The sequence below is a fragment of the Hippoglossus stenolepis genome, chromosome 20, assembly GCF_022539355.2.
Source record: "Hippoglossus stenolepis isolate QCI-W04-F060 chromosome 20, HSTE1.2, whole genome shotgun sequence".
Taxonomy (NCBI): Eukaryota; Metazoa; Chordata; class Actinopteri; order Pleuronectiformes; family Pleuronectidae; genus Hippoglossus; species Hippoglossus stenolepis.
In genome coordinates this window covers 4,738,140-4,752,197 of record NC_061502.1, presented here as the reverse complement: position 1 = coordinate 4,752,197, position 14,058 = coordinate 4,738,140, and the positions used below count along the sequence as shown (strand labels likewise).

General features: G+C 39.4%; 2 protein-coding genes across 4 annotated transcripts in view; one reads left to right on the top strand and one right to left on the bottom strand.

Annotated features, from left to right (window-relative positions):
- The window catches only part of fam49a (family with sequence similarity 49 member A), a 34,710-nt gene extending 29,115 nt beyond the window's left edge, over positions 1-5,595 (top strand). For all 3 annotated transcript variants that reach the window (XM_035143800.2, XM_035143802.2, XM_035143801.2), the window contains 6 exons: positions 711-788; positions 1,201-1,317; positions 1,628-1,707; positions 2,093-2,219; positions 3,220-3,290; positions 3,379-5,595. In XM_035143800.2, the coding sequence (XP_034999691.1) occupies positions 711-788; positions 1,201-1,317; positions 1,628-1,707; positions 2,093-2,219; positions 3,220-3,290; positions 3,379-3,442 (537 nt within the window). In that variant the 3' untranslated portion in view covers positions 3,443-5,595. The remainder of the gene's footprint in view (positions 1-710; positions 789-1,200; positions 1,318-1,627; positions 1,708-2,092; positions 2,220-3,219; positions 3,291-3,378) is intronic.
- A 2,246-nt stretch (positions 5,596-7,841) lies between these two features.
- Positions 7,842-13,118, bottom strand: fbxo16 (F-box protein 16). The gene is made up of 9 exons (XM_035144219.2): positions 12,974-13,118; positions 12,410-12,536; positions 11,664-11,699; positions 11,261-11,467; positions 10,996-11,160; positions 10,617-10,882; positions 9,455-9,566; positions 8,740-9,001; positions 7,842-8,097 (listed from the first exon to the last, which is right to left on the bottom strand). The coding sequence occupies exons 2-9, from the start codon at positions 12,503-12,505 to the stop codon at positions 8,042-8,044; spliced, it is 1,200 nt and encodes a 399-aa protein (XP_035000110.2). The 5' UTR covers positions 12,506-12,536; positions 12,974-13,118; the 3' UTR covers positions 7,842-8,041.
- Positions 13,119-14,058: the final 940 nt, after the last annotated feature.

Here is a 14,058-nt window from a genome sequence, read left to right as displayed (position 1 = left end):
GTTCACAAGTGGACAGCTTGATGTTCAGGAGTGAATGCACCCAACCAGCTAAAAGATGCATTTGAGATCCGATAACTTAGACCACATTTAGAGGTGGCTGGGCCACATTCTTTTCACTGTGTGAACGTAAATGTGTCCTTGCCCAAAATGAGGGAACGCCCCCTCAGCTGACATCCTCTGACCTGCTACAGTTTCATAATGAATCCAAAAAGTTTTCAGGTATAGCGATTTATCTGTGGCCACCTCCACAAAATTATAACTGAACATCACTTAAAGACTTTTCCCCCAAAGTTATTAAAATGTTATTTCAACTCTATGTGGTTGCTGCTACTACTGCTGTTGTTTTGCACAGTCCCTCCTGGCTCTGTTTTCTCACACTCGCACAAAAACACACTGACAACCACCATATTTATATATACTTAAACATATCTATTGTCTTGTAAATTCAGACTGGCTAAAACGAACATCATCATGAAGTTTAAACTAATGTATGTTTTTAATTGCATATAGTGTGGGAAAGTGAAATCTTATCATAAGTGTAAACAGGAGACTCATTCAGGACACATTTTAATATCAGGTTTGAACTGTGATCGGATCTCAGGAGTGATGTTGATACCAGGTCTGAACAGGGCTACAGTCTCGGTCACATGACCTTGTATGAAATAGTGTGTTTAACAGTTATGGCTAAATGTCTTATTGTTTTCCTTCAGATGAGAATTCCTGCCATCCAGAACGACTTCAGCTACTACAGAAGAACAATCAGTCGAAACAGAATAAACAACATGAATGTGAGTTGTCAAGAAATGATACATAACTCAGATCTACTTTCGCTTGTTCTGTGGTGACTGTCGTCTTTTTCCTGGGGATTTTAAATTCACATATTTCAACTTGTGTAACAGCAGGCTTTGATATTCCTATATTTATGATATGCAGAGCTCTCTCTGTCTAAAACAACAAACAGAATGACATAAATCTGTTAATTGTGTTTTCATGTGTCTTTTACGTCAAATCAAAATCCAGAAATAGGCCAAACTCACCACACTGTTGCTACTACTGTTAAAAATGTAGTTATTGTGAAAAAATGAAAATACTACTACTTTTCCAGCAGTGTAGGGATGATGCCTCTCCTCAGTAGAAGAAAAAACAAGTCTGGAATAAAAACAAACCCTTCATCTTTGTTCTTTGTTTCTGTACCTGAAGTTGGACATTGAGAGTGAAGTGAACAACGAGATGGCCAACAGGATGTCTCTGTTTTACGCTGAGGCCACGCCCATGCTGAAAACACTCAGCAACGCAACCACAAACTTTGTGACAGAGGTGAGAACACCAGTTATTAAAGTTGTCACACTTGTAGTTTAAAATTCAGTTGCGTGTATATCAGTCTGTCGCAAATTTCATATATAAAGAAAAGCAGAATATGTAGCATTCCTTCTCATAATGCTGCCGCTCTGACAACTGATACCAAAATACAAATGGAGTAATCTTGGTGACACCTCATCTGACTGAAAAAAATATTTTACTCACATTAACACTGATTCACACTTTCAGAGGATGATGATTTCAGAAAACGTGTACAGTTTTATAAGGTCATGGGTAATAATGTGCCCGCTGTGTCTTTTTTCTGTAGAACAAGACTCTTCCACTGGAGAATACGACAGACTGTCTCAGCACCATGGCCAGCATCTGTAAAGTCATGCTGGAGACACCGTGAGTTACAATGCTTTGCCCCACACACAATAGGCCATTCAAGACTACTGCTTTTTATTAGTTGTCAACCATTCCCAAAAAGTAGTCGATTTTAATCAAGGGATATCAGCTTGTTTGTTGATTCAAAAGCAAGTTAAAAACTTCAGTCGAAAAAATTGATTTTGCTTTTGATGTGTGGCCGTGAGAACCCTGATTTCAAGTATTATTAGTATTTAAGGACACAGCTCAGTGTACAGAATGCTTGTATTGATCAAAGTGCATACCAATAAATAATGAATTGCCTGTATAGATTATTAAAAAGAAATCATTGGCTCTCAGTTCACTCTCCTCACCATGTAATCTTTCTTTTCTGATCCTGTGTTTCGCTCTCTTTCTGTTTTTCTAGAGAATATTCGAGTCGTTTTAGCAGCGAAGAAACGCTCTTGTTTTGCATGAGGGTCATGGTCGGGGTCATTATTCTTTATGACCATGTCCACCCCAACGGTGCCTTCAACAAGTCCTCCAAGATAGACGTAAGACACACACACACACACACACACACACACACACACACACACACACACACACACACACACACACACACACACACACACACACACACACACACACTAGGTAATTTACGACTACTGTATTTTAGTAGGTGTCACCCATTCCCCAAAAGTAGTCGATATAATCAGATATGTTTGAGATATGCTTTTTGTTTGAGAGAGAGAGGGAGGTTGAGTAATGTGTTGTATGCAGTATTCAGTTCTGCAGTACATTATACTTGTAGTCTGAGCCTTTAAGATTTTGGTGAAATATTTAACCTACTTTAAAAAGTAAAATATTACATAATCAATATGCTATATTAATGCCAATATTGTGGCTGGCAGTCACAAATAAATCAATTTGTGAAACACTGTATGAAACAGAACAGTAGTAATCTCCCAGATAAATGCAGATGTCCACAGGTGGTACAACACTACAATTGTTTTATTTTATTGAAATAAACTTTAATAGTGAGTAACTCACACAAATCAACATGAGCTGTTCCAACATTATTCACATTATTAACATAATCTACATTTGACCTAGAAAATGTCCTGTTTAAACAGACATGCCAAACTTATTCACCATAATCAAACATCATAAAGAAAGTGCATGGTGGTAAATGTTATCCCATACTGTGTGTATTGCATCTCACTGAGGACCAAGCATCACTAGGCTTCTGACTTGTCAACTATTTTCATCAACAACAGCACCCCCTGCTGCATATCTGCTGTAAATACATTACCACTGCCAGTGCTGTATTACTGCACTGTGCTAAAACCACAGATGAACCACTAGTCTACAATGATGTTGATGTCTTGATAGTCAAATAGTCTGTGAAACCCCAAACACACACACACACACACACACACACACACACCTGATTTAAATTGTACAAATGAGTACAGCAGACCATGGATTTACTTTTTGCAGCAGTTCTTGATTTTCTGTGCTCTCATTCTAAATCTGTTGATTTCATCTCAGATGAAAGGCTGCATAAAGGTCCTGAAGGACCAGCCAGCAGACAACGTAGAAGGCCTCCTGAACGCCCTCAAGTAGGTTCCATTCCCTCTGTGTAAGCTGCTGCACACAGCAGTCATGCTAGTGACATACTAATATACATTTTTTATTATGTCCATTCAGATTCACCACAAAACACCTGAATGACGAGTCCACGCCGAAGAACATCCGGACGATGCTCCAGTAATATTTGCTCTTTTTAAAAAATATAGATAGATATGAAGAGGATCGATGCTCTGACCTCAAATAAGATGTATATGTTTACATTATTTAAAAAGACTCGATGTTAATACTTGTGTGTATTTGCATAGTCATTCCCTCCAAGTTATTGAAACCTGCAGAACATGTACCTTGTACTTTGCAAACAAAAAAAATGAAAGCATCACGTGAATTGCCTCTACTGTTAACAGCTGTCAAAGCACAAATGATGGATACCTATCAGCCTTATTCTAGAACCGAGCTTTGCAAAGCAGCACTTGGACATAAATCAACAAGGCAGCATGAAAATCTCCTTTAAGTCTTGTCAATCTTGTGTTTGACAATGGAATAAGTGTAGCGTACAGATCTTAGTCAAAATTGTACTTGATGTTTTTGAAGCAAAATAAATCTTTTTCTGAAGCAGGAAAATTCAATTCTCAAACAGTTTCTAGAAAAAGTGAAGTTGAATCTATGTTTTCACTTAATTTACAAAGAATGACATTCAATGACAGGATGATACTAATCAATGTTAAGTGGACATTTCTGCATTGAGGGTCTAAATGTTGAAGCAGATAAGGGATTGATCGGTTTGATGAAATGGTTCAAAGCATTTGAGTGTTTTCACTTTTTATACTTAGCTGTTGTATAAAATAAATAGATCCACTTTAAACAGTCAAAAGGTTCCTGTATGTCAACGTTTGCTTTTGCTGATTGAAAACGCTGTGATGATAAATCACAAAATCGAATCAACCAAACAAATATTGTATTTAATTGTTCTGTGACAGTGCTCTGAATGATAGTTGTGTTTTTGCCTTTTTTTTTTTAAAAAAACTTTTTTTTTTTACTGAAGAGAAAATCCATTTCCCCGAAGAAAGGCCCAAAAATTATTTAATCCTAAATAAATGTGTTCTCATGTGAACACATTTTTACAAACTCTTTTGAATCTCTAATTGAAATTCAGCTTCTGAGAGACAAATGTGACCAGGTTTTTATTTTTTATATAAATTTTGATATTGTGACACGTTTAAAGCAACATCTTAGTGTACAGAGCCCTTGTACAAAACTCAAACAATTGTCTCAGATAAATAAAACCACAAATTTCACAACCTAAAAGCTGATAGTTTGAAATAATATACACACAATTTGCCTTTAAATTGGATTTTTGAATTAAGAGGACTGACTCTCAAGTCTTGAGCCTTCAGGCAGCTGTGTCATTGTCGCTCATCATAGAAGACTCATTGTGTATTTCTGATAGCCCAGCTCATTTTACTAATTTGACACCACAGACATTCCTGATTGTCCCTCGGTTCCTCCACTTGTAGCTGCTCCTAACCTGATCAAACTAACCTCGTTCACATGGTCGGACAATCTCATCACCTGTGATGGTTTTACGTTGTACTCTGTTGGGGTTCACTTTCTCTGTAAAGTTGATGAAGGTCAGAATTAGTTCATATTTAAGGATACAGATAATAAATATCTCCCATCAGTTTTTGGTTAAATTGTTCAACTTTTCCAGAGGAACAACTGGACTGACTTCTTCAACTTTATGACTTTCACCACATTATCATCACCTCTGTGAAGCTAATAACTATTAGCATTAAACCTGTGACACCTGTTCTCATTTAATTTCATAAAGCCACATATAGCCTCCACTGTACCACACACACACACCTTCCCTTGGGTTAACACATCATTATAAAATTAACATGTCGGGTATCTAACATTCAAATAGGTCTTGTTTATTTTTCACCCTTTTGTATTTAGTAATATATATGTCTGTGTGTGTGAGTGTGAGTGTGAGCCATACTTTTGATGCAATGTTTTATATGCAACAAGTGAAAACTACGTGGATGAGACTTAAAGTGAGGTGTACGTATGATACTGATATTTCATATCTGACTGAAGTGTTGTTTTTTAGGTCTTCTGTCATGATTGATGTACACAAAGCTTCCCTCTTTGCTGATGATATGCTACTGTGTGTTGAATGCAAAATATGTTTTTGTCTTAAACTGACAGTTTGACAGTTATTGTTTAATATTTCTGGAGTTCGGACTCTCTGTTTATATAAATGGCTTTGGCTTTGTATTGCGTTCTGAATGGGAAATATGGATTGGATAATAAAGGTGGTACATTTCTTACACATTCTACGTCTTCATTGGATTTCTTACCTGCAACATGTGGTACACCGGACGAGTTTGAGATCAAAGAACTGAGCATGGCGATACTTCAGGCAGGTCATGAAGAAAAAGCTCAGCTACAATCCAGTACATCAGCTGACTAGCGGATCTGAGTTGTGGTCTTTCAGCTGCTGCTCTCCCTGCCTCACGTTCCATGAAGGCCCATGGACGGTCAGGGAGGTGTGTTCTAGCTACCTGAGGCTTTATACATACGGGCAGGGAGGTCCCAGAAAAGAGCCATACTGCCAAATACTACTTATTGTTATTAATGAACTCATAAATATATGTTATACACCTGATTTCCATATTTTATTTGATCTAAAACCACAAGTTACCCTGTGGAGGATTAGGTTTGTATTCTATGTCTTTTTCCATTGCTTATATTAATTTCTTGCAAAAAGACTAGTTTGCAGATGCATCAACACGTTCCCCAAACTTCACACTTTTTCCTACCGTAATGAAGCACTGGTATCGACATACACCTTCCCGGAAACCTCAGGCACTTTGAACAAAATCAAAAGCAACTAACCCACCGCCAATGTGAACCATATGTTGCAGCACATGCTCTAAAGACAGCACTTGATCATTCATTGATGTATTCAATACATTCAAATTCAGCAACGCTGTGTTTTCAACCTTGAGAATGCAGAAAGTGCAAATGGAAGAAGAATAAAAACCAGAAAAGAGTTCTGCTCCACAGTGAATCCTTTTTAATGTTATGTAACACAGAAAAACACTGCATCTTTTTAGTCAATATCATACAAATACTTAAGCACTGAAGCCTCTACTTCAGCTTGAGTGTTTAAAAAGCATTTTCCCATCCAAATTTCATCCATTCAATGTTTCACCAACAACATTGAGATGATATCTTAAAACCGTGTGAATGTAACACAATACAACATAGAACTGCTGAGTGTAGAGAAACGTGCTGAATATATATATATCATTTTAGGCTTAGCTGCTATAACTTCAATTTAAATTTGTAAAACAAATCTGGAAAACACTAGTCCATGATGACCTCATGGAGCACAAAAGAGATTATGCAAATGCAGAAAAATATTGTATGGACAAAGCCTTCGAAAAACAAATGTCCAACACGGGTGTCATCCACCATTAGAGACTTAGATGGTTAATAGAGAACAGGATCTTTCTAAGCCTAATGTATTTTCCCTCTGAAACACAAAACAGCAAATAATACCTTATACCTTAGAATTTGAGTCTGCCTGCCTGTCTGTCTGTCTACCTCTCTGTCTGTCTGCCTGCCTGTCTTTCGGCCTGTCTGTCTGTCTGCATGCCTGCCTGTCTGTCTGTCTGTCTGTCTGTCTGTCTCTCTGCCTGCCTACCTGCCTGTCTGCCTGCCTGTCTTTCTGTCTCTCTGCCTGCCTGCCTGCCTGCCTGTCTGTCTGTCTGTCTGTCTGCCTGCCTGTCTTTCTGTCTGTCTACCTGCCTGCCTGTCTGCCTGTCTTTCTGTCTACCTGCCTACTGCCTGTCTGCCTGTCTGCCTGTCCTTTCTGTCTGTCTGCCTGCCTGCCTGCCTGCCTGCCTGTCTGTCTGTCTGTCTCTCTGCCTGTCTGCCTGTCTTTCTGTCTGCCTGTCTTTCTGTCTGTCTGTCTGTCTGTCTGTCCAGTTGTGCAGATTTGATGGTACCTCGGTAATATTGGTTGGTTTGATATCATTTAATAAAACAATGGTACTTTCAATGCCACAACCATGTTTCATGTGATATTCAGTGAATAAACTCTGGAATAGTATAACAATAATAGTATAGAAAGAAAAAGGTGATGAGGAACAGAGGCTTAATGTAGTTCGGCCTAAACTTGCTTATCCATCCCGTGATCAGGGTGTTTCCTCGCAAATCTGCTATGCAGATATGATTATTGCCTTATATCTGGAGGAAGGGTTCTTAATTGTCCATAATGATGAGTCTGAAAGCCTTAAAGAAAAGTAAAGGAAAACCAAAAAATATTTTGTAATTTGATTGATTTGACCGATATTACTAATAATAAAATATTAGCTTAGAGATTGTAAGAGTCAGCGATTTGTAACCCAATTTGTAATAAATTGTTAAATATCATACATCAAGAAAATGTACGTATGTATGTATTATAGTCAGAAGTTGAAATTCCACAAACAACACGCACCCCTGGCAAAATGATTGATGTATGTATTAATTCAGCCAAAATAATAAAGAAATATCAAATGAAAATCTTGTTCATTCGTGTATTTTTATTAGAAATAGATTGAAACCTTGTCATCAGTCTAAAAAAAGTGAATGTAAATGTTCTTTACAATTGTTTGTCTCTCCATCCATCTAAAGAAATGGCACCTGTGAAACACAAAGTGCATTGGATTGTGTCCTAAAAACGTAGTTCTGATGTCTTCCTCATGGGGGCGGTGTGCTTTGCTCTTCATCATCTGGCTTGTGAAGCAGGCCAAATCCACGAAGGAACTTCAAACAGTGGTGCACCTGGGAATGATTTAGAGAAATCACAGAAATAACTATAAGAAAACTTATAGTTTAAAGAATGTACACAATAAACCAACATCTGAAGTAATTGTATCAACTTCACAAACATAAATGTGTGTGATCACAATCGACTTCCTGCTGTAATGATTTTTTTAGGTAAAATAAAACTAGCATACAAGAGAACAGTGAAATGATCATCTACTGTACCTGAATTAATTAAAGTTGCTCTCTCTTCATTTTGAAAACTAAACTATATTTTTTGGAGGTGTGGATGGTTGATTGATGCCGAATTTAAAAAAAACTATACTCATAATTGTGTAGGGTTGTTTTAAAAGGTCCCATATTAAGACATATTTGCATTACAATTATTAACAGCTCAGCCTAATTGGACATCAATTTCTGAAAGAAAACCACTAAATATATATGTTTTTAATGTAATAACTGAATAACATCTGAAATTGGTTGCCAGATGCAGTATTCAAATACTTATAAAGCCTTAAGTTATAAAACACACAAACCGCATACAGGCTGGGACTTTCTTGCAGAATCAGTCATTTTTAATCCACAATTTTGTCCTGAATGCGTTGCTGTGTGGTTGCATCATATTCAGCCCAGAGGAGTGGAGGAGCTGTGATTACTCACTGGGAGAGCTCCGGTGTGAGCGTTGGGACGCCCTGAGAGCCGCCGCGCTCAGCCGGGGCACCGCCGACCTCACCGGCCCCGGACGGACCCCAGCATTCCACTGGGCCAGGCTCAGCAGGCTCCTGGTGGTCTCCTTGATGATGGGGTGGTTGACCCCGCAAGATGCTTGTCGAAGTTGAGTTTTGGCCTGATGAGGAGGAGGAGGAGGAGAAGGAGGAGGAGGAGGAGGATGTTGTGGTCTGCAGCCAGAACTGAGGAACATCTAAGGAGGAGGATGAAAGCTCTCAGAGAACTGGGGTTACCTTGACAACCATGTGTTCAGTTAAAAAAAAAAAAAAGTAGTAAATTAAGTATCTAAGTGTGTTGGTATATTGGTTTATTTAACAATAGTTGCTGTGGGCTTTAAAATAAATGTAAGATGATTTCACCAAAGCCTGAATATTAAATTCGGTGGTGTCCTCTATCTCACCCTTTACCCCCTTCCTCAAACCCCATCATCAGCATGATTTGTGACCCCCCCTCCATCACCTCCCTCTCTGAGCAGCTCATCATTAACATGCATATCTGTGTAAATTCTGCTCCATAATACATGATGCCTGCTGGTTGCGCCGTCTCCAGAGAATCATCCACGTTTAATCGCCTCCTTTTGATTCAGGCAAGGAGGTCACAGTCACGGTGGGGCTATGGCGGCGATGATGAATGGAACGTGCTTTACCAGAGATTTGGCTTTGCGGAGCTTGTAAGTGGCCTCAGACAGCGATTTCCTTCTCCCGTCGACTGACACCGATGTGTTACCTCTGCAGGTGGTAGCTGTGATGTTCATTTGCCTGTAGAGAGAAGACAGCAGGATATGCACCGTCTTTGGAAAAGAATATGGCCTATCAGTGATTTATTTCCATCAATAATATATTCATTATTTTGCACGCAACAAAGTTAAAACTTCTGTGACTTGAGGAAGGTGAAAACATCAGCACAGTGATACGCAAAGATTTTGGGACTATAGAACAAAAGTGCCCAAACTTTCCAGCCCAAAACCCCCACAAGGATCATGTCAGAGACTTGCGACCCCCATCACCCCAAAGGATATTGGAGATATTTGAGTTCACAAAAGAATTCCCCTACATGCTCATTTTGCAGTGTTTCTTGTGCTGCTGTAAATTCACCTGATGCAACTGATGCTGTCGTAACCCCCTTTTAGACTAAAAAAATCATAAGGCGGATGATTACTTGTATGGTTTTACTTTATATTTGACTATTATGTTTTATTTTTGGAGCAGTTGTTACTCAAATATGCTGATAATTGTTTTTAAATTGTATTTGAGTCCTGCAAATCATCTTGTGACCCTTTTTCTTGTCTTGTCTGACCCCTAATAAGGGAACCACTGCTTTAGAAGACTACATTTATGAGCAGCACTTTATCTCTGAAAATTATTTTCCTATTCAGGTGAATGTGAAAGTGCACCCACTGTATGTAACTGTTGGTATGCTGTAGTTCATTCAATGTGTATTTATCTGGGGCTATATTGTTGAAATGCACACAGTCAAAATTCTGTTCAACATCTTTCCTTATTGGAACGAAAGTCAAATGTCAGCTCTGGATTGTATTTTGTGCTCTGAATCTGAATATTTTTGTATATATATTTGTTGCTGTTGGACATAATTGACACAACAGAGTTTTTCACATTCACTACAAATTGTTTCCTTTAGGATCAATGTAAATGTCTATATCATATTACCGTTTCAAAGGTTTTTATTCTGAAAAACTGGATCCTGATGTTATCCCTGAATTCTATCAAATTAATGTAGCTGTAATGTGCTTCATCAAGTCGATATGAGTTTATAGATGATAAGTTTCTACCTGCTACAGACAGTCTTACCCTCTCAGGGCTTGTTGGACAGGCTCCAGGTTGTCCAGGTAGTTAAAGCGCAGTGTGTCTTTGGGACGTCTGTCAGAATCTCTCCATGGAGGAAGTGTAGTCGGCTGCTTGTCTTTACTCAACCCAAACCTGAGGCTGCTTCCAGCTGGGTGGACAGTGGAGACTGGACGCTCCTCTGTGACGAGGGCCACCTCTGCCAGATCTTCATGTCTGCTGTTGTTCGCTGTTGCCTCTGGAATCACAAACTGCTGTGGGGAGGGAGCAGTCTGGAGGTGGGCACAAGACTTTGTATAAACATTTGATCACTGTATTCTTACCCTGTACCGTGCATTATTATCCTCCTGAGCCACAGTATTGTTGGCTTGTGTGATCTCCTGACCTGCAGCCGGGTGAGTCGCAGCTCCTGCACAGACTGGATGTAGTGTCTCTTCCAGGCGCCTTGCTCGAAGGGCGTGAGGGAGAAACTGATGCACCAGCCGAGCCTCAGACACTTGGGCATCCACAGCTGGTCCAGCTCCACGATGCTCTTCCAGTGCCAGCTCACCTGCCCACAGATGGGAAACAGGGCCAGAACGTTAGTTTTGACACAGTTATCATCCATGTCAACAACCGTACAGGTCAATATCATGTTCAGGCTGTGTTACCTGTGCACATCGACAGAGGCTGCGGGGGTCCAGGAAGGAGAAGATGTAGAGGCAGAGGGCTCTGGGCAGCTGGCAGGTGAAGTCTGCGGCCTGCAGGGGGAGCTGTCTGCTCACACTGACACTCAGGAACTTCAGCTGCTCCTGAGAACAGCTCAGCACAAAGTCCTGCAGCACGGCTCTCCTCTGGCTGTCAGACCATCTGTCGAACTGACCAACAAGAGAAAAAACACGATCCATCTCAGTTTAATTGAGTTGGACTCACAACAGACTCCACAGAGCACAAACTGTGATTCTGAGACACAACTCAAACTGTGATTCTGAGACACAACTCAAACTGTGCTCACTTACATTAACAATCCATCAGTGCAGTTAATAAATATCTGCTTGTGTGATTTAAGCTTACCCACTTTTTCAGCAGGGTCCGTCTCTCTTCAAACAGCTGATGGAGAAGAGGATACAGGAAATTGTTTTAAATGGCATCAAACTTCACTGTTAGGATTAATATAATGACTAATTACATGCAATAAGGTTGATTTATTAAAAATAAATGGTTTCCAGACATTTGGACTGATCTATATGTGTAAAATTCCATTTTTCAGTTCAATTTGATTTCTAAAGAGCCAAATCCCAACATGTGTCAAGGCACTTTACATATTAACATCGGGTGAGGCCGCCTGGCTCGACCAGTTGGGGTGAGTGGAGAAAAATGGGTGAGAGAGGAGAGAAGAGAGAGATAGGGGGGGAGAAAGAAGAGGGAGACCAGGGACAGTTGTGTAACTGTCATGTTTAAGCTCAAAAGACCTTTTGTCTCATACTGGCACAAACTGGAGACAATTTTTGTTCCTCATTGCTGCATGAAAATCTTGTAACTGAAGTTTTAGAGCTTAACTTGACATAATAATTGACTAAAAATTTTATTAAAAAAGCTTTTAGTTTAATCTTCAAAAATCTGTTGGCTATACTGAAAAGTCAAACTGCACTAAACTAGCAGTTTAACTATTTTCCACTGATGGTAGTGATTGATATGATCTCTATGATGGGATCAAAGAACAAAAGAACTAAAGACTAATTTCATTGCGTGAATTTATTATCTTACTGCAAATAACGTGCTGTTTAGGAAATGTCCCAGGGGTGATGAGTGGCTCTAACCTTGCTGTTGGTCAGCGGGTGGTTCAGAGGAGTCCAGGCGCTCAGTTTTGTCTGCATCCCGGCACAGTTTGTCGGTGACCTTGGTGCATGTGGCATCTCTGGGTAGTAGCCAGGGATTAGTGGTGGGCTAAATTACACAAAAAAACAAACTTCATTCTTGTGTTTGATGCTTTTTCTCACATTTTTGAGTGTGTGCAGCATACGTCTTACATTTCCACCATTGTTTACGATAGAGCTATATGCCACTTAACAGCGAGCACTTAAAGGCTTATGCTTATCCTGCTATAAATATGAAGTTGCATAACACACTAGCTTCTATCACTCTTACAATGGTCTTATAAATAATGCCAGATGTTTATCCTGGATCCCTGTCAGATGCTTTTGTTTAAATACCCTCCCCTGTTACCTAATAAACAATGCAGCTCAATCTTTATTTCTGCAGAATTCTGGGAAAAAACATTTGACACGCTCTCACAGTCAGACACACACACACACACACACAAAATGGCAGTGTGATCAATGTGAATAAGACAGTAAAACACACTCCTGCGGTAGTTGACTCACCATCACTTCTCCTCAGCCGACTGAAAGAAATATATCCAACTCCTAAACATACTTTCTGTTCATGTTTCTCTCCGGACGGCCTCCTTTGTGTCCCTGCACCCAACTCCCCTCTTCTCTTCGGCTTCCCTCTTCCCTGTGCACAGTTTACTTGTATCCATAGTAACAGTAAGTGTACTCTGTCCCGGCCTGTCACACACAGAGGGTGGTGGGGGGGTGGGGGGGTTACTGAAAAGCAAACCCTGGTGCAGTGGGCAGAGTGTGGAGTGTGCAGGCTTCAGCAGCTCTAATGATGACAAATGTATATCTCAGGAGGCCTGACACTGCATATAGAGACCAGCTGCCTCAGATACTCTGATGCTGCAAAATATTATCTGTAGACGAGCCTTAGAATGTATTTATAGACATTGGAAATACATAATGTTCTTATGCACTGTTTATGTATATCAAAAATCATCCTGAAGGTCGGTCGTATTAAATACCACATGCACAAATACAGTGGGTGAGTCTTGCAAATGTTTGATTTACAATTATTTATTTTAAAACATGTTATGTTTGTGTGTGTAATGATTACTATTGTATTATTATTGTTGTTATTATAATATTGCTATCATTATTATTAGTAGAGGTAGTAGTAGAGGTAGTAGTAGAGGTAGTAGTAGTAATAGTAGAAGTAGTAGAGGTGCTGTAGTTTTCCTAATGCTCGTGCGCGGATGGTCGATCCGCGCACTGTGAAGAAAGGAGGGTAGGGGGAGGGTGGGGGGGCGGTGTCAAGTTAAACATGCACAGACAGATCACAACCGGAAACCTGGAGATCAGTCCTTCAAAATAAGATTTAGAAATTTTTTTGATCTTGAAATAAGGCAGGTGAAGCAAATATATATTTCCACCCTTCTAATACTGTCAGTATAAATATATATACTTCGTCTTTTTAACTGACAGTAAATACATATTTAAGTAGATAGTCTAAAGGTCTAAAGGTATTAGTTTGGTGCTCGTTTTGTTTTAATCTTTACTTTTTTCTAGATAATAAATAATTATAAATAGGTATAAATAAAACAAAATTCATATGAAAAGGGTGGGGATAT

Coding starts and splice junctions, on each gene's coding strand:
- fbxo16 (XM_035144219.2), bottom strand. CDS start 12,505: ATGCCACATGCACCAAGGTCACCGACAAACTGTGCCGGGATGCAGACA. Junction 11,700..12,409: donor ACCCGCTGACCAACAGCAAG/GTTAGAGCCACT, acceptor CTTCTCCATCAG/CTGTTTGAAGAGAGACGGAC. Junction 8,098..8,739: donor CTCACACCGGAGCTCTCCCA/GTGAGTAATCAC, acceptor AATCATTCCCAG/GTGCACCACTGTTTGAAGTT.